Raw genomic sequence first — 27,240 nt, forward strand, 5'->3', positions numbered from 1 at the left:
TAAGGATGAACATATATATAGCTAAGAATCAAGTTTATAGAGATGGTAATGGAACTCATGAGGGTTGAAGTCATCAAGAGGGAGAAAAAAGAGGAGAGGTTCTAGAGCAGATTTTTGGGGTACACCAAAGTGAGCATGATAGGGATGGTAAATCAGCAAAGGAGATTGAGATAGAGGGAAGGAGAGTCACAGAATCCAGAGAGGTGCAAGTATTTAGGAGAAGAGGGTGGTGGCCAGTAATATCCAAGTTGCAGATTTCAAATTGGTGAGTTCTGAGAAGGGATTACTAGATCTGATGATGAAGAGAGGGCAGTTTTGGGGGCAGGTAGGTGGCTCAGAGGCTAAAGTCCCAGACCTAGAGATGGGATATCCTGGGTTCAAATCTGGTCTCATACTTTCTAGCTCTGTGACCCTGGGCAAGTCACTTAACCCCAATTGCCTAGCCCTTACTGTTCTGCTTTGGAATGGATACTTAAAGATAGAAGGTAAGGGTTTAAAAAAAGAAGAGAGAGAGCAGTTTCGTTTGAGATTGGGATTAGAAGCCAGACTTTCAGGGGATGGGAAGAGAATAGGAGAAAGCAAAGGCACCAAGGATAAATGGCTTTTTCAATGAGTTTGGCAGAGAAAAGGAGGGGCGATGATAGGATAATAGTAGGGATGGTAGGTTCTAGTGAGGTTTTTATTGTCATTATGAATGGGAGAGTCTTGGGTATAGTAAGAAGGAATGAATCAATTGATAGAGAGAGATTGAAATTTAGAGAGACAGAGGGGTGAGAGTGGGGGGAAATTTTCTAGAAAAGATGGGCAAAGATGGAGTCAGAGCTACAATTGCCCAGATATAACATTGATGATGATTTTATTCCGGGCAGCTTGGAGATTTGTGTTTTGGGGATGGTAATATCTATTAAATCTTTATAACAATATTCTTTAAAACAACAAACCAACAACTCTTACAGAATGGTGTGCCACAGTATACAATACACTGTATTGATTCCAAGGCAGAAGAATGGTAAGGGCTAAACAATGGGGATTAAGTGACTTGCCAGAGTCACTCAACTATGAAAAGTTTCAGGCCACATTTGAACCCAGGACCTCTTGTTTCCAGGCCTGACTCTCAATCCACCTAGCTGCCTCCAACAATATTCTTAATAGATATTACTGCCCTAAATACACATAATTTCCAAGCCACCTGGAGCAAAATGTGTCTAAAAGTAATGCCCTTGTAGAGGAAATTCAAAAGATGTGAATCCAGAATGAGGCACGTACCACCACTATTGCTCTGTCTGCTGCTGGAGCTTTCCTGCTGAAACTTTCAATGAGCCTACAGAGGTTGAGCCTGCATTCTAATCTTTTTATTTGACTTTAAAAACCAGGCATTTTATCCATCTGTGCAATAGTCCAAATAAATATTAAAATGTAAAAATTCGCCCTGGGACCATTGCCATTTGAATGTCATAGAAAAAGATGACTTGATAATAATAATAACTGAAATGGTTGCCAAATATCTCATTCAAGCTTCACGAGAACCCCATGGGAAGCATGTATCTTTATCCCCATTTTATTGATGAAGAAACTGAGCAATGTAGTGCCTTCCCCTTGGTTATACAGTTTGTGACAGAAGCAGGAAATGAATGATCTCAGGTTCTCCTCACTCTACATCTAGTGCCCTATTACCCTATAGTAGAGAAAATACATTAAAAGCTACTCTTCTTTTTTTAAAAAAAGTTTATTTAATTAATTAATTAATTTAGAATACTTTTCCATGGTTACATGATTCTTTCTCTCCCCTCCTCCCCCCCCCTCCCCTTGCATAGCCAGCGAGCAATTCCACTGGGTTTTACCTGTGCCGTTGACTAAAAGCTGCTCAACTGAAAAAATAGATTTAAGGCTGGGAGGGACCTTAGAAAAATATTATTTTATAAAAGAAGAAATTGAGGACCAGAGAATGTAAGTGATTTGCTGCAGGTACCACAGGTGGCTAAGTGGGAGAGGTAGAATTTGAACCCTTACCATCTGACACCAAATCTATTACAATTTCCATGGGGTTACCCTACCCTTTATTTTTCTTTAAATTTTAATTAATTAATAAATAAGTAATATTTTTACATGGTTATGTGATTCCTGTTCTTTCTCTCCCCTCCCTCCTGCCCCTTCCTGTAGCCAATAAACAATTTCACTGGGTTTTATATGTATCATTGCTCAAAACCCATTTCCATATTATTACTATTTGCAATTGAGTGATCATTTAAGTCTACATCCCCATCATATCTCTATCGAACCATCACCCTACTCTTTAAAAGAATGGGCGTTTTGTTCATGATTATAGCATCTTTACTATTTATTATTTATTTTATTTACATCAATAATTAACAAAGTAATTATTTTATTAATTTTAATGAGTTAATTTTAATTCTAGCATATTTTATATTATATATAACATAATCATAAAATTATAAAATAATTAAAATTTTTAATTAAAATTAATTAAAATTTAATGATTGATAAATAATATTAATATCATTATTTAACATTATTTATTAGTATCTATATCTTTATATATTTGAAGCAACAGCTAGTTAGCACAGAATCCAACCTTCCTGAGTTCAAATCCTGACTCAGACACTAGCTACATGACCTTGAGCAAGTCACTTAACCCTGTTTGCCTCAGTTTCCCCAAATGTCAAATGAGCTGGAGAAGGAAATGACAAGCCAGTCCAGAGTCTTTGCCAAGAAAATCCCAAATGGGATCAGGAAGAGTTAGACATAACTGAATAACAACAACAGCAAAGTAAGAGGCTCTAGTATCTGAGAAGTCCCCTCAATGTCTGACAGACTAAACTGTGGCAGCTCTTTACAACTTATCCCTGTCCTATTTGTTCATTCTTAGTACACTCAACACCCTCCTGTCTCCTTCCCCAACTCCTCCCGTGATCCAGCAGCTCTGTCTTTCTTGCTGCTCCCCCCACAAAACACTTTGTCTGCCCACGGTACCTTTTCACTGCCTGTCCTCCATTCCTGCAATGCTCTCCCTCTTCATCTCCACTTGTCACCTTCCTTGGCTTTCTTCAAGACTTAGCTCAAATCCCACCTTCTGCAAAAGCCCTTCCCTGGTCCCTCCCAGGGCTGGTGCCTTCCCTCCAAGAGCACCTTCTCTTTACACAGTCCACATCTCCTACGCTTATCTTTCTTTGCATGCCTTCTCTGTCCTTTGAATATGAGCTCCTTGAGATCAGGGACTGGATTTTGCCTTTCTCAATTCCTTCAGCACTCAACACAGTGCCTGGCCAAGAAGAGGCACTTAAATGCTCTGATTGGCTGACTGTTGACATGAATATCTCCTTAGCATTTATGATGTGTATCCCCTCTGTGCTGTCTGAATGAATAACTCTGCTTTATCCAGCATGGTAGTTGGCGTAGAAGGAGAAGACTCAGAGCTGCCATTATTCACTCCTGCCTTCTCAATTTCAGTTCCCTCCTTTGCAAAATGGGGATAAACATACTTACATTAATGGATATAGCCCTAGATAAAGAGTCAGCCTGAGTTCAAATCCCCAGCTTTAACATTTACTAAATGCATGATCTTTGGGTAAGTGACTCTGAGGCAATGGTACAGAAGAGTGGATTGAGCACTGGTCTTGGAGACTCCTCTTTTCTTTACTCTCTTCATCTGTAGAATTAAGAAGTTGGATTCATTAGCCTCCACAGTCCATTCTAGTTCTAAATTTGTGATCCTAGCACTCGTCATGCTGAGCCTCAGTTTCCTTATAGCTTATTATTCAATATTCATAAGTAGAAAGAGCACTCCAAGGAGACTGAGGTTCCAGGGCCAGTTCTGACACAATACTCATGTGTCCCTTGGATGAAATACTTTTTGCCTCTTCCTCTTAATCTCCCCATTATAAAATAATCACTTGACTTGGACTCAGAAGAGTGGAGTTCAAGTTAACCTCTGACATGTATTTGCTGTAGGTCCCTGGACTTCAGATGATCATCAATGTTAGATTAGAAGGAACCTCAGAGACTGTTTGCTCCATATTCCCCCCCCCCCCATGTTTTACCCATGAAGAAACTAAAGCCTAGGTCATGAATGAATGAATGAATGAAAAAAAGTTTTCATTAAACTTTTATTATATGTCAGGCACTGTGTTAAGGGCTGAAAATACAAATATAAAAGACAAAATAGCACCTGTACTCAAGAAGCTTATAATAGGGAAACACAATACATATAGTGGAATTGGAACTAGATGTTTCGATCTGGGAAGCCACAGAGATGTTAAGGGGAATCATAGGTTGATCGACACAACCTTTCCAAGAATGGCAGTTTAATTTGATTACTTATCCTCAGAGCAAGAGATATAAAGTGGAGGGGATAGGAGAAAATGTATGGATGTCTTCATGGATGGTCAGCATTTAGGAAGGTGGGTTTGAAGCCATTTAGATCAGACACCAGCCAAGAAGGCAAGACCCCAGGACAGGAGCTGAAGTGTCATGTATGAGGCAGAGGACAAGATGGCAGGAGGATGACCAGAGTGTCAGAGGTTGAATTTGAACTTGGTTTCCCTTGGTCTTGGTCTTCTCATGAAGAAGAATGGGTCCAAACAGATCAGAGGTAAGGGGAAAGGACCTGCCAATGTCAATAAATTTTAGCAGCTCTTTTTGTAATGGCAAAGAGTTGGAAACAGAGGGCTCGTCCATCACTTGGGGAGTGGATGAAGAAGTTGTGGTATATGGTTGTAATGGAATAATATTGTGCCATAAGGAACTATGAATAGGAAGAGTTCAGAAAAACCTGGAAAGACTAATATGATCTGATGCAAAGTGAAGTGAGCAGAACCAGGAGAACAATGTATACGTCAACGAAAATATTATACAACGATCAATCGTCAAGGACTAAACCATTATCAGTAAAGCAAATCTCCAAGATAACCACAAGGGACTCATGATGAAAATTCTCTCCACAGCCAAAGAAGGAAGTGTTGATCTGAGTGCAGATCAGAGCATACCACCTTCCACTTTATGTCTTTCATGAGTTTTTTATTGTATATGTGATATGTGTCTTCTATCACAACATGAGCAATATGGAAATATAAGCACTGGTATAACCTATATCAGACTATCTATCACCTGGGTGGGGAAGGGAGGGTGGGAGAAAAACTGAATCTTAAAATGTCAAAAAACAATTGTCAAAAATTGTTACTAAAATATAATTAAATAATTGAATAATATAAATAATAAAAAATAATTAATTTAAAAAAATGAGGAGTGGGTAAGTGTCCTCATACTTCTTCCCAGGGAGTGAGAATGGGCTTTGCAGCTGTAAAGTCCTAGATAATATGAACTTTGATGATTCTTTTAGAAGCTCATCCTCATTTTATCTTTCTCTAGCGCTCAGCCTCAGTGAGCATAATGGGCTTTTCCAACACACTGGAAATGGAACTGTCATCCCCAAGAACAGGAAGATCAATGGAGCCCCAGATCCAGAGTGTGACCAGCCTGACAGCTGGCTCCTGCTCCCACAGCCTGGGCCCTACCTCCGACACACAGCCAGAAACAGGGCCCAGTTACAATCCAGCAGTCACCCGGGTCCTGCACCCTGGGGATGGGGCCAGCCACTTATCTTTGGGAGACGTTCTCTTGGGCAATGCACCATGCAAGGTGAATCTCTTTAATATGTGGGCATGGGAATGGGAATTTTATAGAAATGCTATCCCTCAGTTTCCCCATCAGTTAAGTTTAGAAGTTGGACTAGATGATATTTAAGGGCCTTTTTGATTCTCTTACAATATGGTTCCATAACTTCGATTGTCTCTACACGCTCCCATGTTGGTCTTTCTTAAGCTTCGTTTCGGCCCCAGGCTCAATAGTGTAAGACCCACTAATGGTACCATTTTATCTTTTTTTTTCCTGTTTTTTTTTTCATTTTTTTTCAAGATGGAAAATGAGGATTCCAGACCTATTAGTGACTCTCTGGGACACAACACAGCAGCTGCCTGCCCAAATGCTCAGGAAGAATTAGTTCTTCCTTTGCAAAAAATCCTGGAGGAACCGATTAATCTCTCAGTGAAGAAACCCTTACATCTTGCCTCTCCCCCAGTGCCAGCTGCCAGTGCTTCTCCCCTGCCATCCACGACTGTGAAACCTCTTTGGCACACAGAAGGTACAAGAGGGGGGCCCTTCACTTCCTTGGGGTTCCAGTCCTCTTCAGAGCCCTGTTGGGCAGGCTCTCTCCTGTTGGCTCATAGTATTGCTGGGTCCTTTGGGAAAGTGCATCAGCGGGGGCAAGACTAGGTGATAATTCATATTTCTGCATTTATACCCATAAAGCCTTTACATGCCTTATTTCTTGCAACAAACCCGTGTAATGGGATGATCCATATTCTACAGATGAGGGCAAGTTAGGCTTAGACAGGGAATTATTTGCCTGAATCACAAACCAGTAGTGTCAGAGCTGGGGAGAGAACCCACGCAGGTACCCATTGCTCTTACCATTGTACCACACCGTCTCTCTAGAGAGTAGAAGCCAAGTTATTCCTACATTAAAATGTGTGGAGAGACTTCAGGCTGGCTCCAGTGGAACATTTAATTGAGATGATAGAAGGTAGAAAAAACCTTGGTTGAATTCCTTATTATCAGCCTCCTGCTGCCATTACAAATGAAGAGATGAGTCATCAGATCTGTGCTGAGAAGAATGTTTTCACACTAATTAGACTCATTTCAGGCCTTCCATCTAGGCCAGTTATCATAGTTCCTTCCAGAGTGAGCCCTGATCCCCTGCTGGAGAGGTGGGCGTCCTACTTAAGAGTATAATACCAAGTTGTAAGACTAAAAATTAATATCCAAATACTCCAAGTATATTTTATAAAGTTTATTAATAAATCCTGGAGGCATAAGGAAAATAATAACCTCAGTAAAGGAAGAAAGCTTCCCGGGACCCCACACTCGGTCACGAGAGTGCAGAGCACCATCAGAAGAGAAAGGGCCAAGTTACACACAAGTTATTTACCAAATGTGAGGATGCAACATGGATGAAGGGAAAAGGATTCTGGGAGGTGAGGTCCAAGGGTTCAGGATTTCTAATTAGACACAGTCTAAGAGGGTGCTTTTGGGGGCTCTCCCCAGGAGAGGACACCTAGATATTTCAGCCCCTCTACCCTATGGGGAAACCTGAACCCCCAGCCTTTGAGCACACAGTGGTCCACCTGTTTCTGGGGGCCCAGCACTACTTTGTGTGATCCAAAGGACATCTTGGCATATTTTCAGCTTCTCTTCCCCTTCTTCAGGGGATGATGTGAAGGGGAGAGGTGTCTTTTTTGGGGCCATACATTTGGGAGGGGGACGGATAGCTGTGTTGTAGTCGCATGGTTGGGTTGTTACAGATGGGCTTTCCCCTTTTCTGTCCTAGATTGTGGGAATTCTGAACGGGAGCCATTTGGGGCAGACACAAAGGAGAATTCAAGCATCAGGTAACAAATAGTCTCTCTTCTCAGTGCATGAAGGAAGTGTCATTTCCAAGTTTCTCTAAGAGAAAAGAGATTTGCCCTTTTGCTGCTGATCCCCAAATGACTTACATAATGATGCAGCTATCAGAGCCCCCCTCTTCCCTTACCCCCCTGTCCCCATCCATCTCTGCCTCTGAAGACACAGAGGATCTCTTTATAGCTTTGACATTTTCAACAATTTTTAGAACTGCAAAGTTCAGTGCTGATGATGCTAAAAAGACCTTACATGAAGATTTCTGGCTCTTTAGACAGACAAAATGGTAGCAGAGGCCACGGGGAGCACGTGTGGAAGCCCCTTATTGCAGTAAAAGTTTGTCTTCCAGTTCTATTATTTAAAGAACATTACCAAGTGACATCATTTAACCCTGTGAGAACTGAACTAGACTCTAAGATCCCTGGAGACTGGTTGGATCATGTTAGGAGTAGGAGGGCATTTGAGAACTCAAACTTATAATACCTTTTTATCACACCAGGGAACTGGGAGGACTTAGCTATATTCAACTGCCCAAAGGATTGATTGAAACTCATATCCTTAAGTGTGATGAACAAGGTGGCTCAGTGGATTGAGTTAGGCCTAGAGACCAGAGGACCTGGTTTCAAATCTGACCTCAGTCACTTCTTAGCTGTGTGACCCTGGGCAAGTCATTTGACCCCATTGCCTAGCCCTTACTACTCTTCTGCCTTGGAACCAAAACACCATATTAATTCTAAGACATAAACTAAGAGTTAAAAAAACAAACAAACTCATATTTCTGGAGCTCAGACCAATTCAACAGAGATCTGGAAAAATCTAGCCCTGTCTGACCTTGAGGGTGGCCAGAGGAGGACACATCAGTGATTGGGTCATTCTGTAGTCTTACCCCACCTCCATCATATTTCATTGACTTTAGGGCCTACCCCAAAGAGCTGAAGATTCCCTACGTTCGCCTGGAACGCCTGAAGATCTGTGCAGCAGCCTCAGGAGAGCTGCCCGTGTTTAAACTGCAGAGCGAGCAAGATGGGTCCTTTCTGCTGGTCATTGAGTGTGGCACTGAATCTTCTAGCATGTCCATCAAGGTACCCCCGAGGCCAGGGCTATTCCTGTCCAAAGACATTGTAGGACATGAATGGAAACTCAAATCCATTCGTTGTCGAGCCTGACATGTCCTCATCGAGAGATTGGGTCCCTATCGGGGGGTGCATCCCTATCCCTCTGGCTTACCCATGGCCCTCACCTTGTAGCCCTTTGAAAAGTCACAATGCTCCACTGAGGGGTGATGTATTGGGCTCTTGCACCTTAGTCAGTTAATCAGCTGGAATTTACTTACCCAGGGTGGTGTCATGAGTCTTGGACATGGGCCTAAGGGGAGGAGGTGAAAGAACCCACTAATGACTTCTTCAGTTGCTCTTGTCTTGTGAAAGCACTTTGCTTTGGCCATCATGCCAAGAGTCTGGCCAGCCCCTGCTGTCTTCTAGGTTCTTGGTGCCACGATTTCCCCTAGTTTTCCTTCTACACAGAGTTTTTGGAGTAGGAAGACAGTAGGATTTCCTTTCCTCCTCTTTTCCTTTCTTTTGCCCCCCATTAACTGTATATCAGTCACTTGGGCTTTAAAAAGGCTCTTTTCTGCTAATTGGTTCTTAAGGAGGAGCATAAGGGGAGAACAGTTTTATACATAACAAGTCTTATTTTGCAATTTAATTCATTTCAGTTCACTCCAATGTTTGATATTCCTTCTGAGTCTTGATTGATACTAAGATAGAAGATAAGGATTAAAAAATGTATTAAACAATACAAAGACAGAAATCAAATATTCATTGCAGTTGAGAAGGGAGCGGAGAGGAGACATAACATTTACTGAAGTCAGGAAATACAAAGAATATAAAAAATTGGGATTTAGTGGAAATGATGAAGAAATGCATTCCAGGTAAGAGACTGACCATGGTGCAAAGACACAAATGCAGGAAGAAATGGACCACCATATTTGGGGGTCAGCTTGTAGACCAGTTTGGCTGATTTGGGGAATGCATGTTGAGGAGTACTAGGAAATAATGCTGGAAAATTTCGTGGTAGTAAGGTTGTGTAGAGTTTTATATGCCAGGTCAAGGAGTTTATACTTTACTTAGGAGTCTGATTATCATTGGAGATTTTCAAGTAATGGGTGGTATGGTCAGATCTGTCCTCTGGGAATTTCAGTTTGGCAGCCATGTGTACAATAGATTGAAGAGGGAAAAGATTCAGGGCAGGAAGACCAATTTAGAGGTTATTGCAGTAGTCCAGATTATAGCTAGATTATAGCCTGTTTTAGTGGAGAAAAGTAGATGGATGTAAGAGATGATGTGGAAGTAGAATTGACAAGACTTGGCAATTGAGTGAAGAGGGAAGATGAGGAAGAGTTAAGAATAACTCCAAGGTTGTGAATTTGAGTGCCTAGAAGAAAGATGGTTCCATCAAAACAAATAAAGAACTTTGGAGTGTAAGGGTAAATTTTGGGTTGAGACTGAATATAAATTTAATTGGTTGCCTGGGATTTTATTCAAAAACCAAATAAAATACTCAAGTCAGTTTGGAAATTTTATGGTAGTTTAATAAATATAGAGGGAAGGAATTAAGAAGAAGAGAGAGGGAAAAGGGTATAGGATTTCTCCAGCCTAGCCCGAGCCAAGGAAGAGTTCAGAGACCTTCCAGTCATGAGGTCTCCTCCGAGATGAGAGGCCTCCTAGGAGGATGGTGTTTTTAGGAAAACTAAAGGAAAAGGAATCGGCCTAAACTCTGAGAGAGCTCAGTGAAGATGCCTCACCTGAACTAGGCTACTAAGCTTCTCCCAGTATCGTATCAAGGTTGCTCATCGCCAAACCCAGACAATAGTTGCAGCCATGCCAAGATGCCAAGATGCTCAGCATGCTGCCACCATCCACCTCTCTGCCACAAGAGCCAGAACCACCTCTCCACAAAAAGTGCCAGAGAGAGGAAGTGATGTAAAATATATAGACCGTTTTTACATCACTTCCTGCGTCTCACATGTACCAATGGTAGCTTAAGCTTGACTTAGAACAGCCCAGGGGGTCTGTCAGTTTCTGTTTATTTAGTCCCCCCCCCCATTTCTTGAAGTAAATGTTAGTATTATCGACGATTCCCCCCCTCCTTTTTTCTTTCTTTGCCCCCCCTTCACCAAATCTTTTTGATGCCCCAATCTTTCCCTATGCATGATTCTTCTAACTACTCTTATGATGCATACAATTTTTGCGAGTTACACAATACATTTTCCCCACATATTAATATATATAATTTGATATAAATGTATATATATATACATTTTATATATATATATATAATTTGATATAAATGTATATATATACATATATGTATATATATATACATACATATATATATATATATATATATATATATATATATATATATATATATATGGACTATAAATGTAGTCCTTATAGAGACTTTGACTTAAAGAAAAAGATAAGATTTATCTCCTTTCCCCTTTCTTTTGTATTTACCTTTTCATGTTTCTCTTGCTTTCTGTGATTGGATATCAAAATTTCCACTAAGTTCTGGTCTTTTCTTAGCAAATGCTTGGAAATCTTTTGCTGAATGCCCATACTTTCCCCTGGAAGTATATAGTCAGTTTTGCTGGGTAGTTGATTCTTGGTTAGAGACCCAGCTCTCTTGCCTTTCTAAATATCGTGTTCCATGCTTTGCGGTCTCTTAGTGTGTTAGCCGCTAAGTCCTGTGTGATCTTTATGGGAGCCCCCCTATATCTGAAGCTCCTCTTCTTGACTCCTTGTAGGATTTTCTCCTTTTCTTGGAAGCTCTTGAATTTGGCGATTATATTCCTGGGGGTTGTCTTTTGGAGATTTAGTATAGAGGGTGTTCTATGAACCTTTCTATTTCTATTTTGCCCCCTTGCTCCAGAACATGTGGGCAATTTTCTTCTATAATCTCCTGTAGAATAGCATCGAGATTTTTGTTTATCTCTGATTTTTCAGGGAGACTAATAATTCTGAGGTTGTCTCTTCTTCCTCTGTTTTCCATGTCTGTGACCTTTTCAGTGAGATATTTTATGTTTTCTTCTAATTTATTAATTTTTTGGCTTTGCTTTATTGATTCTTGCTGTTTTGTAATCTCGCTGTCTTTCATTTGCTCAATTCTGGTCGTTAGGGACTGGTTTTGCTTTTTAGCTTTGTCTGCCCTTCTATTAGATGCTTCCAGCTCTTTCTCCAATTGTGAAGTCTTGTCTATCAGACTGCTGATCTCTTTATCCCATTTTTCTTTCCAAAAGGTTTCCATCTTTTGGGCATGCTCACTGTCTTCCAGTTGCTTAATTCTGGTCGTTAGGGACTGGTTTTGCTTTTCAGCATTGTCTGCCCTTCTATTAGATGCTTCCAGCTCCTTCTCCAATTGTGAAGTCTTGTCTATCAGACTGCTGATCTCTTTCTCCCATTTTTTTCCCAAACGGTTTCCATCTTTTGGGTAAGCTCCAGTTTGAGATCTTCCAGAGCTTGTGGATAGTTTCCATTTTGGGAGGCATGTTCTGATTTTGTTTGGATTTCATCCTCATTCTCTTCTTTTCCTTGGGTACCCCCTCCATAAAAGTTTTCAATAGTCACTTTCCCCCCTTTCTTCTTGGAGGCTTGATTCTGGGCCATGTGAGCCATCCCTTTGGTGGTTTTATTCCACTTTCTTTTTTGGTCTGGGGTCTGGGTGATATGGGTGGGTTTTCTGTGAATTTAGGTTGCTTCAGATTAGTTCTTCCCAGCCTCCGAGGTTTCTTAGAGCGCGGGCCCGTGTTCAGCCCAACCGCCCAGGCGATCAGCACGGCCCGCCCAGGTGTTCAGTGCAACTGCCCCGGAGTTCATCTCTGCAGCCCCCTGTGCTCAGCGCATGATTTTCCCGTGAAACCGCCCTGAGAGGTTGTTTCCTTGCAGTCTTTAGATCCCAAGGACCCTGGTGTGCCACCCCCCCCCCCCCCCAGACAGAGATGCTCCTCACTCACTTGCTGTCCCAATGAGCGCTCTGATAACTTACTCTGGTTTGGTGGGGGGGGGGAGGGGCGGCTCAGTTCACGTTTTTGTGCGAGCTTTTCCTCCTCCTTATAGTGTGGAAATGTTCAAACCCTATTTACCTTCATTTCTGTGGGGTACTGGAGAGTCCCTCTGTTCTTCCAAAGGTGATTTTTATGCTCTTTTGAGGTAGTCTATTTTGTTTAGTGCTGGGGAGGGGAAGTGAGTTGCGTCTAGATTGCAGCCATGTTTACCCGGAAGTCTCGGATCTGGCAGTTTCTGATTTGTCATTTGCTAGCACGTGTCTGTCATAGGCCATCCTTCTCAACATTTAATCCTTAAGTAGGGGTAGGCATTCCTGTTTTGTTAGACTAAGCAGGGTAGAGTAAATCTAAAATTCACAGGAGGAAGGATGGCTTCAGGGGAAAGTGTCATGAGTTCCATTTTAGATATATGAAGTTTGAAATGCCTATGGGATGTCCAGGTGGCAGTGTCTATTGGGCAAGTGGTCATTTGGGACTTGAGTTTATGAGAGAAATTAGAAGTGGAAATATATATTTTGGAGCCATCTGCAGAAAGACAGTAATTGAACCCAAGGGAATTATGAAAACACCAAAGGAGAGAGTGTGAAAAGAGGAGAAAAGAGAGCACAGGACAGAGCCCAGTATGGAGCTTTGGAGAATGCTCACACTTAGTGGGTTGGAGAAGAACATCAATGTACAGAAGGACTGAGAAATGGGGGACTGAATATAGGGGCTAGGTCCTCTCTTTTCTTCTGCCTGACTCTTTCTTGCCAGGTTAAATACTTGATACTGATCTAGTTACTTTGCTCTGGATTTAGATATCAAAGCTGTCTTGTTCTCACTCTTCCTAAATCTGCTTCTCTTCTATTACAAGAGCATAAGCCTATTGCTTAGGATGAGCACCTCTCTGAAGTTAGTCTAATTCAGTTGTTGCCTGGAAGTCTGATCCTAGACTGATGACTGTGGAATTAGAAAGTTTCCCCTCCTCCCATTCCCCTGGGGCCCAGATTTAGAAAAAAATCTCTTGATGAACCATAAATCCCTCTCCTTCATATTTTAGGCCTTTTTACTCCTTCATCCCTTATCTGGAGATCCCTGACCTCAACTTCAATGAATGTTTCATTTCTGTCTCTGTCTTGGACCTCACTATGTCTTTCATGTCTTCTGATCTTTCTTTTGGCTGGTCTGCCTGAAGCAAGTGTCCTACTTTGATCATCTTGTGATGCAAGGACTGGTCCTTGATAATCAAATTGCTTCTTCTACCTTATGTGTGAGTCCTATGGTCCAGGCCCATGGATCTGCCAGGTCTCTATGATCTTTATTTTCATGAATCTGGCTCTTCTTATTCCGACGTAAATTTCTTTTTCATTCCGAACTGGGCAGGTCATGGTCTCACCCTACCTTCCTATTCACCAGCTGGGCTGAGCTGGGGGAGAGATGCCCTCAGGACACTGGACAGCAGATACTGGTTCTTGGACTTGGATCCTAGCTGCCATCCTTGTTTTTATGCTTGGCTTTTTAGTATCTGCAGCAGAATATAGATTAGGAAAAGAGAAAGGAAAGGTTAATATTTCAGACTTGGAAGGGACCTCAGAGGTCACTTAATTAATTCACTCTCTAACTGAAGTTTCAATTCTATTCCTACTGCTTACAACCTATGTGTCTTTAGGTAAATGGCTTCTCTGGTCCTTGGTTTCCTTATCTAGAAAATGAGGGACTTGGACTAAATGACCTCTCAGATCTTTTTTTACCCTCACTTCTATGAACCGCTGGTGAAAGTGATTTCATAACCCCTAAGGCAGCTTATTCCATTTTTTAATGGCTTTAATATGTGGTTTCTGATTCTGGATTCCAACAATAACATATTTTTGGCAATATTAAAAATCCTTAAATATGCATGACCCTGCATCAGTGTTAGCACATTCTCACTGTCTCATTGCTTCCTCTTCTTCTTCCCACTCCCAAATTAGTCATAGGGGAAGGGGAAGGTCCTTTCATCATACATCTTTTACCTCTGAAAAGAAATGACTTGGATGTTTCTTTGTGAAGGAAAAGGGAGTATGAAAGGCCCTGGAGATATTTTGGTCTGACTTTACAATTTGGTACCCTAGTCCTGGTTCACTTCTCTCTTTTCCTATGATTCTCCTTCTGCCCAAAGTCAGGGAACTCCTGGGGCTATCATTAGTAGTCAGGTTTGGGGAACACTTCCCTGATCCAATGACTCTAGTTATTAGCCTCCCTGCTTCCAACAACGCCACTTAAAACACCAGAACAGGTTCACATGCAGGAGGGGTATGTGAAGGATGACTGGAGCCTGTGTGCACCAGGAGAATGGTAGCAGGTAGGATGAAGGACAGAGCTCTACAACCATCTTCTCAACATTTCCTTGGCTTTGGAAGAGCTGGGATTTAAAAGGAGTCATCAGAGACCAGTCAGTGCCTCTCTCACCAACCAGGCTTCCAAGGGAATGTGGAATTTGTTCAGTGATCCTCCCTGTGGCAGATACAGATAATGAAGTGTCCTAGTCTCTCTTCCTGCCCCTTCTCAGACTGTTCTGGATCCTGTAAGGGCATCCATGGCAGTGATCCTCCTGTGGGACCCTAAACACAAGTGGCCTGGGCCAAGGTACTGAGGTTCTTTACTCTTTTCTCTCCAAAGGTCAACCAGGACAGCTTGCCAGATGCTTTGAAGCCTAAGGCTGAGGATCGAGGACAGAGAAATGTTCCTGTAGGCTTTGCAGCTGGGCAGAATTTGCCGTTGTTTGAGACCTCATCTCCTGGGGAACAAAGGAGCCACTATAACCCTGGAGCCAAGAAGTCTCCCTCTGCTCCCAACACAGACCCGATTGAGAATGAGGACTTCTGCGCAGTGTGTCTGAATGGGGGGGAACTGCTCTGCTGTGACCATTGTCCAAAGGTGTACCACCTTTCCTGCCATGTTCCAGCTCTGCTCAGCTTCCCCGGGTAAGGGAGGCCCGTGTTCACCGCCATGCCCATGATATATTCTTATCCCACTCCTGTACTAAGACCCCTCACAGAGTTTCTTCCGTCTGGGGTCCAGGCCTCCTCTGCTCTCCTTAATCCTTCTGAGGCACCAAGATCTCTGTCCTGCCAGAGTGGGTAGGAGGCCTTGGAACCAGGCATCTATTTAGTCTTATTTTGGGCCTTCTGTCCCAAGAGGGTTATCCCCCCAAATCCACGCTTCTTCCAAACTTTCCTCTTCCTGCCGTCCTTATAGCTCCCCAGATTCACAACCTTGGGGTCCTCGTCACCTCCTCATTCTCACCTACCTCAGATGTCCATGAATTTTCCAAATCTTGCTTCTATTTCCACAAAACTTTTTGCCTCTATCCCCTTGTCTCTACCCGCAGAGCCACCACCCTACTTCAGGGCCTTGTCCCCTCTTGCCGGGACTACGGTAGTCCCTCTCTCACCATTTTTCCTCACTCCAGAATCTTCCATCTCCGATCCAGCCTCCATATAGCTGCCAAAATGATTTTCCTAAAGCCTAGGTCTGACCACGTCACCTCCTCCTTATTAACCCCCCATGTTGCCCCGTCATCTCATACTTAAACTCCCCTGTTTGGCACTTGAAGCCCCTCATAACCCATCCCCATTATGCGTTCCAGGCTTCAGCATCTTCCTACTTTCCATGTACTCCCTGCTGTTGTGAGCTGAGTTTTGGACCTAGGCAAGGATAACTAAGTGAATGGCTTGGAGACAGTTTTAAAGAAAACAAAACCTCTATTTAATAAAGTTTAAAAGGTTTAAGGATAGGTAAGGATAGCTAAAATGTTGAGGATAGGATCCCAAACTCTGAGGGGGTCTTAACTTAGCCCACTCCCGTACTAAGACCCCTCACAGAGTTTCTTCCGTCTGGGGTCCAGGCCTCCTCTGCTCTCCTTAAATCTACCCCAGATCTATGCTAAATACTCTAAGCTAGTTATAATCCTTTATATATCTTAAGTCACTGTCTCTTTTGATTATTTCAGCTCACTTCAGTTCTTTCTGGGCCTAGAAGGCCTCAAAACCTGCCTCCACTCTGGAGCCACACAAATGATCAACAGTCTCTCCTTCTTCTCTTCTGGTCTTCTTCACCAATTTAACTCCCAAACTCCAACCTGATTTCACTCTTAACTGCCAGTACGGTTTTCCTAGTTTTCCAGAGTAAATCTAGGGAGCAGGAACCAACCAACCTCTCCAAGCAAAGATTAGCTCCCAGAAAGAATTTGACAGTTGGAAAACCAACCAACTTCAAGCTTTCCAGAATTCTCAGAACCCCTCGCCAGGAATTCTGCCTCAAGATTCCCACTAGGCCTCCAAGTTACTCAGACAGGACCTTCACTCTGTCATTAATCACTAAATCCCCAAATTAACCCCAAATCTATTTTAACCCTAATACTACTCTCCTGGCCAACCGACGTTTCCTCGCAGGATGCTGTCTCATCTGTTTCCATGCTCCTCAGGGCAAGGCACTTCTGCTTTTTTGTCTTCATTTATTTCCACAACCCCTAACACAGGGCCTGACCTATCACAGGTGTTTAATAAATGCTTGCTTGATTAATTGTTCTGTAACCAGAATGGAGCACTAAAGCATAAAGGAGCCAACTTCAGTCACCATTCAGTAGGGGATGCAAAGACAAAAATGAAAAACGAATTCCCTCAAGGTGAGAGGGGAAGAAATATAGCGCAGATGTGGATGAGTAGACACAAAATATGTGCTGTTTTGTGAATTAATTTCGAGAAGGAGCTCTGTTAATAGGGCCATCAGGAAAGGCCTCATTCAGGAGATGGCTCCTGAGCTGCTCTTGGGAGGGATGCTTACTACAAGGTGGAGCTGAGAATGGAGCACATTCAGGCTGGTGGTCCTGTAAAGGAACAGCTTGCAGGCTGTTTGTGAAGGGGAATATTCCAGGCTTTACCTTCATGCCTCTGCTGCAGAGGAATCCCTCCAGACTTAGTGCTTTCTCCGTCCTCCAATGATCACGTCTAGCCTTATCTGTTTACATGGTCTGCCTTCTCTCTTCCCACCTTCAGTTGAATGTCATCTCCTTGAGGGTGAGGACTAGTTTTCATTTTTGCTTTGTATCTTTCCAGCTCAGTGCTTTGCCCACAGTAGATGCTTAATTAACAAGTGATCGTCATCTTAGATTGTTGAAATATTAAGTAAGAATGGAAGGATAGGTGAGACGATATTGACTTGTTTCCAAATTAGGGCGCCATCTTTCCTAGGACTGACTGATAGTTAGAAAGTATTGCCTCTTATAAGAGCCCTTCCTTCCCCATATCTACATTTTTTTTTGTATATATGTATGAGTGAGTGCCATAGCAGTGTGTACTCTTTTGCAGTTGTACTAGTCCATGCTAGTGATCCCTAAAGTCAGCACTGATGTCGTTCCTTGTTGCGCTTCAGGGGTGAGTGGGTGTGTACCCTGTGCCGGAGTCTAACAAAGCCTGAGGTGGAATACGACTGTGACAATACTCGCTATGGCCATACCAATCCTGGAGGACGCCTTCTCTCTGGCTTGAGTGATTATGATCAGAAGGTGGGTGCAGATGTTGCTGGGGGACTCTTAATAAAGAAATTGGGCTTCCATGGCCAAGGATGGCATAACACCATTTTAGAAGAAGTTCCCTTACAAAATCTTAGAAAACTTGGCTACCTACCCTTCTTAGAGCAAGATTTCAGGAGGGAGATGGTGTCTGCTCCTCAGCTTTTTGTTGAAGCTATTGTTATTTGTTCCCCATAGTCAGTCACTGAGGGTGGTCTTCTTGAAATTTATTTTTATTCTGAACTTAATCAACACCAAATAAAAATGGGCATTTCCATGTATATAGTAGATTAGAAAATGAGAATTATGTATGATATTGCACATCCTTATTACAAATAGCTTGCTTTTCTTTTTAAGTATATAAGTTTAGCCCAAAGTTTTCTAAGTTGATTTATGCTTCTTTCTGGCTTTCCTTCTGTTTTCTTCTCTGCATTTAAAGAAAAAAAAATAATTCCTCAATGACCTGCTTTTCTTTCTTTCCTTCCTTCCTTCCATCCTCTGTATATCCTTCCCCCATTGAAAAAGAAAAACAAAGCTTTTTTAACAAAAATCCATATTCAAATAAAATAAATAATTACATTGGTCGTGTTTGAAAGTATATGTTATTCTGCATCTTGACTCCATTACCTCCCTATCAAGAGGTAGGTGGAATGATTCATCATCAGTCCTTTGGAATCCAAATCCCTTGGATTGATGAAAATTCTCAGGTTTTTCAAAATTGTTTTCTGCATAATTTTGTTATTGTATAAATGGTTCTTTTGGTTCTTCTTGCTTCATTTTGCATCAGTTCATACAAGTCTTCCCAAGTTTTTTGAAATTGTCCGTTTTTAAATTTCTTATGGAGGAATAATATTCCCTTATATTAATATAATAATATTCCAATATACTAATATATAATGTACTCATAATATAGTAATTATATTAATAATACTTTTGGTTCTAATTCTTTACTATTACAAAAAGCTTCCATAAATCATTTTGGAAATATAACTCCTTTCCCTCTTTCTTTGATCTCTTTTGGGTACAGGCCTAATTAGCTGGGTAAAAAGATATGTACATTTTAGCACCTTTGGAGGCATCATTTCATTTTGGCTCCGATTCATATCTCTGCCAACTGTGCATTAGTGTGCCTCTTTGATTAGTCTCCTTCATTAGGTCAGGAAAATAAGTCACATGGAGAAAAATGCCATCTCAGCACTGGTGATCCCTAAATGTCTTGAGTATTACTTGGTTCACTGTTACTATTAGTCACTTCTGCTTGTCCTCCCAGATGCTAACAAAAAATAGTATTTTTGTCAACTTTGCTTTTTATAGAAATGTGAAAAACTGGTGTTGTCCCTGTGTTGCAGCAGCCTCAGTCTCCCATTCCATGAGCCTGTCAGCCCACTGGTAAGTCTCAGCCCTTCACATCAATGTTGGATCCTCAGAGCACCTCCTTTCCCCCCCAAGGATTATTGGGTGTTGGAGGAGGCCTCTCAGCCCTAGTCAATGCATATGGCTATAGAAGTATACTCTTGGTACTGTTGTTTCTTGGGGGGAATCACTCTGGACCCAGCAAGGTTTGACCTTGACAGTATGTTCCTTGTTCTTGCAGGAGCAGAGGAGAGCTTACATAGTCCATTTATCCATCCTCTAGACTCTCTGGTCTACTTCCTGACTCTCTCTCCTTCTGTTCTCTTTCCATCTCGTTTTCTCACTCCTTTCTCCTTCTTTTCCTCTTTTTCCTCCTCCTTATCTTTTTCTAATTTCCTTTTCTTGTTCTTTTTCTCTTGCTCTAGGCTCGACATTATTACCAGATTATCAAGAGGCCCATGGATTTGTCAATTATCCGGAGAAAGCTCCAGAAGAAAGATATCGCCCACTACTCTAGCCCAGAGGAGGTGGTGGCTGATGTTCGCCTCATGTTTTGGAACTGTGCAAAGTTCAATTATGTAAGTCCTGCCCTCACATTCTCACTTCCAATCACCCAAAGGTCCACAGTGTCTATTATTCCTTTGCTCCTGGCCTCATGTTCAGGCTTTGGACCAGTCTCTTCATGGTCTCCATAAATGTAGGACTTAAATTAATTTCCAACACTCCAAGAATTATATTTTATGAAGTTTATTAATAATCACTTGTAGTAGAAGGAATGAAAAGGAAATAGAAGTAAAAAACCCTAATTATTTAACAAAATTAAGATCACATGACTAAGTTCTCCTTGCCTATTTAAAAAACCTGCTCCACTAAAGCCTTGACAGGAAGAAAAGAGCAAGAGGTGGGGCTACACCAAATTTATATCTTCCCTATGTCAGCATGTAACATGAGGAGAATGGGGTGCTGGGAATTGTAGTTTTTAGGGTAACAGATTCCAATTACCCAGTAAGGACAAGAAAGGTGGATCATTGGATCATAACTTTAGAGCCCTCAGGGAACGTAGGTTATCTAATTCTATCTCATTGTACAGATGAGGAAACTGAGGACCAGTGAGGGCTGAGGTCATAGAGATAGTAGTAAGAGTGTGAACCCAGGTCTTCTGATGCCCAGTCTAGGAATCTTTCCCAAGGTTGGAGAATGGAGACAACACCAGTACATTGGTCTGCTAGCCAGGTTAAAATACAATTTTTAAAATGGCGGCTTCATGGAGCTAGTATATGTAGGCTAATGGACCAGATAGTGGCCTTACTGGATTCGGACTGTGGGCCACATGTGTCACACCTCTGGCCTACATTCTTTTTGTGTGTGCTTAGGGGGGGCTTGAGGGAATGGGTTCACATACCTGTCTGTTTTAGTTACCCAACCACAGACTGACCTTGGGTGATTGTTTCTCTTACAGCCGGACTCAGAGGTGGCTGAGGCTGGCCGATGCCTGGAAGTCTTCTTTGAGGGCTGGCTAAAGGAGATCTACCCCGAGAAGCTGTTTGCTCGACCCCGGCAGGAGGACTCCGACTCAGAGGAGACGGAGAACGAGAGTGGAGGCTCCATGCCCCCTCAGGGCTTCCCGTGGCCAGCCTATGGACAGGAGTATATCCAGCCCAAGCGGAGACGCCGCCATACTGTAAGTAGGAGGTCCAGGGGTAGCCGTGCTTACATCTGGCAGGCCAGCGGACAGTCAGAGTGAAGAGATTTCAGAAACATCTCACGGGTACTTAGGTAAAAAACGACTTCCTTCACCGCGCCAGGTAAGGCAATGCCTCTTGTCAGGAAGGTTCAGGGAGGTGCTCTCAACGAATAGTCATTCCATAAACTTCAGGTTTGTGGAAGAAAAGAGAACATACTACCTCCTCCTGCCACCCGAGGAGGCTTGGTCCCACCGAGCCTTTACGTAGACCCTAGGAACCTCTCAGCCAGTTATCCTTGGGGGGGAGGATAGCATCTAGGTGTTCCAGGAAGACCTGGCCAGGCCCCCTTAAAAGGAAGTCAAGGCTCTGTGCTAAGTTACTCTGATGTTTTCTTTTCAGGAGAGTGAGAGAGCAAAAAGGCTCTCGTTCCGTCTGGCCAGCAGCTTCCCCCAGGTGTGAGAAAACTATGGTCCTCTGACAGGAATGGAGCCCCAAATTCTGACAGCACGGGCCCCCTCGCCCAGTCCTCATTACTTCTCAGACCACATCTTCTGGAGAATTTGGATTATTGGAGTGTCTCTGAACAGCCTTCCAGGGGGCATCTGCACCATTTCCATGGAAGTCACAGCTGGGAAAATTCCAGAAATGAAATCCAACAGATGACTATTTCCTTTTGCTGTTCAACAGGAATCAAGTCTCCAGCACAGCTCTGATCAACTGGAATAGCCCTCTGACTCCATGGCCAAGTTGGGGCTTTCAAGTTCCATTTCCTATATTTGTTCATGGGGAAGAGTAGGGAGAGAAGTCCTGGCTCTTAGTACTTTGGCTGACCTGCTGTCCCAGACACAGAGGACAAATAGCCACTGGTAATGGTTCCTTTTGTTGTGCAGAGTGAGGTATCCATCCATCCCTGGCAGCCCTGGAATCCTTATGGGGAATACGAGAGACCTTTGGTCAAAGTCCATGCCTGCTGATGAGACAATCTCCCAGCCCTGTACTTCCCAAGAACCTCGTGCTATCCATTCCATTTGTAATCAGGCAGAAAGGAGGCAAGGACTGCCTGTTTCTTAATTTTCCTTTGTTGGACATTACTCAGGTGTATGTAATTTTGAACACACCTTTTTACTCTATTGCTGTTGTGTCTAAACTCAGTGGCTATGCCTGGGCCATTAACACAAATATTTTAACTTTCCTTTTGGAGGGGTTCAGAACACCCACATATTCTAGCCTGTTCTCTGTCACTCATTACTGACAAGAACCTCTCTAATAGGCTTCTTTTCTTGACTACAAGGGTTTCTTCCAAGAAGTGGTATTGGCTGCCTGGAAAGCAATCTTTTGACCCATGTTGGAGTCCTTGACTTTGTTTTTTTGGGGTTGCTTATGTGATTTACGTCTCTTGATCCTGCATAGTGCCTGGGACCTTAGGGTCCCTCTGCTTTTCAGTGGGAGATGGAGGCAGGATTGGAGTAGAATTATATTCATTAACAATACTTCTGCCAGCCTCCTGGGCCCAGTGAAGGGGCCACATCAATGCCTTTTTTTTCTTGTTACCATCATAGAGAATTCACTGTGGAAGGAGCCTCTGATGAACACTCCTTTTGAATCTGCCTAGTAAAGGGCAAGCTCTTATTTTGTTTCTCTTCCTTCTGCTTTCCATTTGTGGTCATAAAATGATAGAATCTCTGCATTGGGAGAGAGCCCAGAAGGTCATCTAGTCCAACAGGAATATCTTCTCTAGCAGTCCTGATAAGTGGTCATCCAGCCATCTCTTGAAGACCACTAGTAATGGGGAACTCACTACCTCCAACTATAGCCATTCCACCATTGAAGAGCTTGGTTGTTTGGAAGGTTTTCCTTCTGCTTGCTCCAGTCTGGCTTTCTTTCTGTTTTCTACCTATTGGATCAAAAGATTTAGAGCTGAAAGGTGCTTTATAATCCCAACATATTACAGATGAAGAGACTGAGACCTAGAGAGGGGAAGTCAGTTGCTTACCCAAAGTCAACTAGCTAGGAATTTGTGTCACCAGAATTCTGGAATCTGGGTCTTCTACCTCCAGAACCCATGTTCTTTTCATGCCTCACTATCATTGTGATCTATTTTTAGCATGGCCCACTGGATTAATCAAAACAATTCTGATGCCCCTTTCATATGTCAGCCCTTTAAACATGTAAAGAAAGCTATGATGTTAGCCCTTGATTTTTCTCTTCAATTTAAACACTCCCAGTTCTTTTAGCTAATCCTTATATGATTTCCTGGCAATCCTGACTAGGTAGGTTTCAGCTTGTCAGTGTCTTTCCTAAGATGGGGTACCCAGAACTGAACTTAATACTTCAGGGCAGCAGGACCATTGTCTCCCTTATTTCAGACACTATGCTTCTAGAAATTCAGCTAAAGATTGCATTTCCTTTTTTTTTTTGACTGCCATGTTACACTTTTGATTTATATTGATCTTGCAAGCCACTAAAAACCTATACATCTTTTTTTTTAATTGAAGCTGTCATGTGGTAAACTCCACTCCCACTCCTGTACTTATACAGTAATTCTTTTAATTGCAAGTTTATGACTTTTACAGTTATCCCTTTTAGAGTTCTTCTAATTAAATTGTGCTTATTTCTCTAGCCAATAGAGACCTTTTGGGATCCTGGTCCTTTCATTCAATATATTAGCTGCTGCTCCAAGTTTCATGTCATCTGCAAATCTCTGATAAACATGATAAACATGTCTATGTGGTTATTTTTCACAATTCTATGAAAAAAATGCTAAAGGGAATAGGGCCAAGGACAGAGCCCTGTGATGTTCCAGGTTGGACCAATCCACAATTGATGGAGTCTACTCTTTTCTATTACTCAAAGAATCACTTCTCTTTGAGCCTTGATCATTCAACCAGTTCTAGATTCACCTATGTGAAATTGTCCTCTTAGTGTCACCAAACAGCCCTTGTCTTGCTCTCGTAGTTATTTCAAGAAACTTTGTGAAATGTCTTGCTGAAGTTCAGGTATATTATGTCTATGGAATCCTCATATACTAGTCTAGTAACTGTTAGAAAAGAAAACAAAGTTAATCTTTCATCACTTCTTCTTGATGAACCTAGGCTGCTTCCTAGGGATCAGTTTATCTTTTTAATCAATCAATCAATCAGGAGGATTTATTAAGTACGGTAGACCCAGTACTAATTGCTGGGGAGACAAAGACAAAAGAAAAACAGTTTGTATCCTTGAGAAGATCATATTTTAATGGGGGAGACAAATATAGACACACAGAGAGAAGGGGGAAGGAATTTATTTAGCACCTACTAAGTGCCAAGCATGATGAGAAGCACTTTACAAATATTATCACTTAATCCTCACAACAACCCTAGAACATAGGAGCTATTGTTACCCCCATTTTATAGTTGAGGAAACCCAGGCAAACAGTGGCTAAGTAACTTGCCCAGGGACATGCAGCTAGTTGGCATCTGGCACTGGATTTGAATTTAGGTCTTTTTGATCTCAGACCCAATGCTCTATTCCCTGAGCCACCTAATTGCCTCTATACATATACATATGGGTAACCTTGGGAGGGAAGGCATGAATTTAGGGCTATGGTGCTGCTTGAACTGGATCTTGAAGGAAACCAGGGATTTCTAGGGGCTCAAAAGCTCTCTCTTAAAAATGTATTCTAGAATTAAATGTAAACTCACTGTCCTCTAGTTTGGTCTTTTGTTTTCGAGACCAGATTTCCCTATATTTTCTAGGCTGGAAGTATAGGGTCCTTCACAGGCCCGATTCCAAACTTGAGTGGCACAGAAGCTTTAATCTGCTCTGTTTTTCTAACCTCAGCTAGTTTAGTCCCTTTGGGCAGTCTAGTGTCCAGCTGCTCATAGGGCTCAGCAAACTAGTGCCAAAACAGTATAGACACTTGATTGGTTTTAGCCCAATGCAGCTCAGGATGTCAGAGTCTCAGCCTCCCCAGCATGTTTGGCCTGAACTATTTAAGGAATTCACTTCTTTTTGAAAATTTAGATTTTTTTTATTCCTGTAGCACCTTTCTCATTTCTCACAATCACTAATATATTTCCATAAGAAATTATATCCATGATATGGAATATTATTCATCCAAGTTAAGATGATGTAAAATCATTGGTGGCAGCTAGGTGCTCTCTTACTATCTCCTCAGTAATCTTGGGTTTGACTTCCTGTTAACTATTTTTTTTTATTTCCTTAGTCTGAAGATGGTTCTTTTAATTAGAGAAAACAGAAGCAAAATAGAATTTGGATAATTTATCCTTCTGAAGGCTCCGCATCAGGTGTAGCTGATGAATGTTGCCCAGGAAGATTGCCACTTCATTCAGTGTTGGAAAAAAAAGTTTGATTATTTGAAAATTATTCTTTCCCTGGTGATGTTGTAGAAGAGGTGAATCCATGAGAACATGGGTTATTTTATTACCTTTCAACCAAGAGGTACAACTAACTGGCTCTTTAACCAACTGGGTCATATCTGGATTGTGGGGTGAGCATGCATTCATTTGCAAAATGAAGAACAAAATTTAATTCATGTCAGTTCTGATCCTAGAAAATATTCCCTCTTTCTCACTGTGAACTGATATTACTAATATTTTATTCTTTTTCCAACCCTTCTGTCTTGGGATGGAAGGACACTTTTGCTCTAACTTAAATAGAATCTAGCTTTGGAACCAAAAGAATATTCTTAAGGAGAGTCAGGGTTCAAATATCTTTTTCATCTGGATAACTCATCACTCTCTCCACAGTGTATGCCAAACACTGCCATGCTGAGGGGTCTCAGTATCATGATGAGGTTCCTTCTCATTGTTTTAAAATCTTGCTTTTTAGCAAGGTCACACTGGTGCTTGGTCCCTTTTTCTTGGGCAACTCATATCTGGTTTAAGGGCCCATTGGAAAACCCTGTGTGTGCATTTCTTTCCCTAGAGGGCACTCTTTGATCAAGAAGCCTAGCATGACCTAGCTTCTGGTGTCTGGCTGCCTATTCCTGCCCTTGGCCCTTCTTTCTGGGTTGTGGCTGAGGAATAAGGATGACCATCCTCCTGCAATGAACCAAAGATACACTGGGCCTTGCTCCAAACATGCTCAGACCCATCCAGAAAGATTCAAGTCCATCCTGGCACCTAGTAGCAGCTGCTACCAACACCTTTTTCTCAGGACTGAGCCAGAATTTTTGAGCAAACTTTAAGCAGGAGATGCTAGACCCAAAGATGTCTTCCTCCCTTCCAAGCTCCAAGTCTCATATAGGCAGCCCCACTCACAGTCTTTGTAGTTCTGGGGTTGGGGAGTGAGTAGAAAAGATGAGCCTTCCTGGGCAGTCTATTGAATGTCCTGGAAAAATATCAGACAGACCAACTTTAATTCCCCATCAATGACTCTTCCCTGGTCTCCAACGGAAGGTATTTGTGTAACTATTCTTGACCTCACTTGGTCACCCGTTGGGCAGTTAGTAAAGACAAGAAAGACCCTCCCAAATGGCAGCCCCAGGATGTGATTGTGGGGTAGGGTCGGGATAGTATTTGTTCAGTCCTAAAACCAGGACTCAAATACGTCCTGAATGGCTTCAGGAAGCAGAGCAGCTCCCCAGTGGCTGAGAATGGTTCTTCTCTGACTTAATTATCTGATAGAGCCATCTATCTCCTTGTTTGCTCTTAGCAGCTCATCAAGTTTGTGTCTTGTGTTTCTCTGATCTTGTGATTTGGTGGGGAAGAGCTCTTGAATTTTTTTTTAATGTAAAAATAAAGGGTTTATGGACAACATTAAAAGAACCAACACTCCCAGCAGCTTTCTTCAGCGTGCTGATTTTGCATGTTTTAGAAGAAGGCTTTACCCCAGACCTCACCCCAAACATCACTTCATAGGCCCTTCACATTGGGAATAGTCTTGATTTAACATGTAAATGCTCAGCTACACAATCCACAGAGGAAGTACAACTGATAGGAAAGCATAATCTTGTCATGCAGGAGTTAAGACAAAGTCCATTCAGATAGCGTGTTCTCACAGGGACTTAGCCAGAGGTAACCTCTGGGCTCCTAGTCACTGAGGCTTGTTCACTCTGAGATACTCACCTCACCATCCTAGAACACACATCATTCTGTAAGCAGGTATTCTTCCTTCAGACATCCCAAGAACTA

The 27,240-nt window shown here is 42.3% G+C and overlaps 1 protein-coding gene across 7 annotated transcripts in view; it reads left to right on the forward strand.

Annotated features, from left to right (window-relative positions):
* Positions 1 to 26,886, forward strand: part of TRIM66 (tripartite motif containing 66) — a 125,699-nt gene extending 98,813 nt beyond the window's left edge. For 4 of the 7 annotated variants that reach the window (XM_056802146.1, XM_056802147.1, XM_056802148.1 and 1 more), the window contains 10 exons: positions 5,386 to 5,655; positions 5,932 to 6,157; positions 7,403 to 7,463; positions 8,390 to 8,555; positions 15,176 to 15,480; positions 17,930 to 18,062; positions 19,383 to 19,457; positions 19,847 to 19,999; positions 20,881 to 21,102; positions 21,506 to 26,886. In XM_056802146.1, the coding sequence (XP_056658124.1) occupies positions 5,386 to 5,655; positions 5,932 to 6,157; positions 7,403 to 7,463; positions 8,390 to 8,555; positions 15,176 to 15,480; positions 17,930 to 18,062; positions 19,383 to 19,457; positions 19,847 to 19,999; positions 20,881 to 21,102; positions 21,506 to 21,565 (1,671 nt within the window). In that variant the 3' untranslated portion in view covers positions 21,566 to 26,886. Of the gene's footprint in view, positions 1 to 5,385; positions 5,656 to 5,931; positions 6,158 to 7,402; positions 7,464 to 8,389; positions 8,556 to 15,175; positions 15,481 to 17,929; positions 18,063 to 19,382; positions 19,458 to 19,846; positions 20,000 to 20,880 lie in introns of all 7 variants that reach the window. The other 3 variants (XM_056802145.1, XM_056802143.1, XM_056802144.1) reach the window with 1 other exon arrangement.
* Positions 26,887 to 27,240: the final 354 nt, after the last annotated feature.

Source organism: Monodelphis domestica, chromosome 6 (genome assembly GCF_027887165.1).
Source record: "Monodelphis domestica isolate mMonDom1 chromosome 6, mMonDom1.pri, whole genome shotgun sequence".
NCBI classification, from domain to species: domain Eukaryota; kingdom Metazoa; phylum Chordata; class Mammalia; order Didelphimorphia; family Didelphidae; genus Monodelphis; species Monodelphis domestica.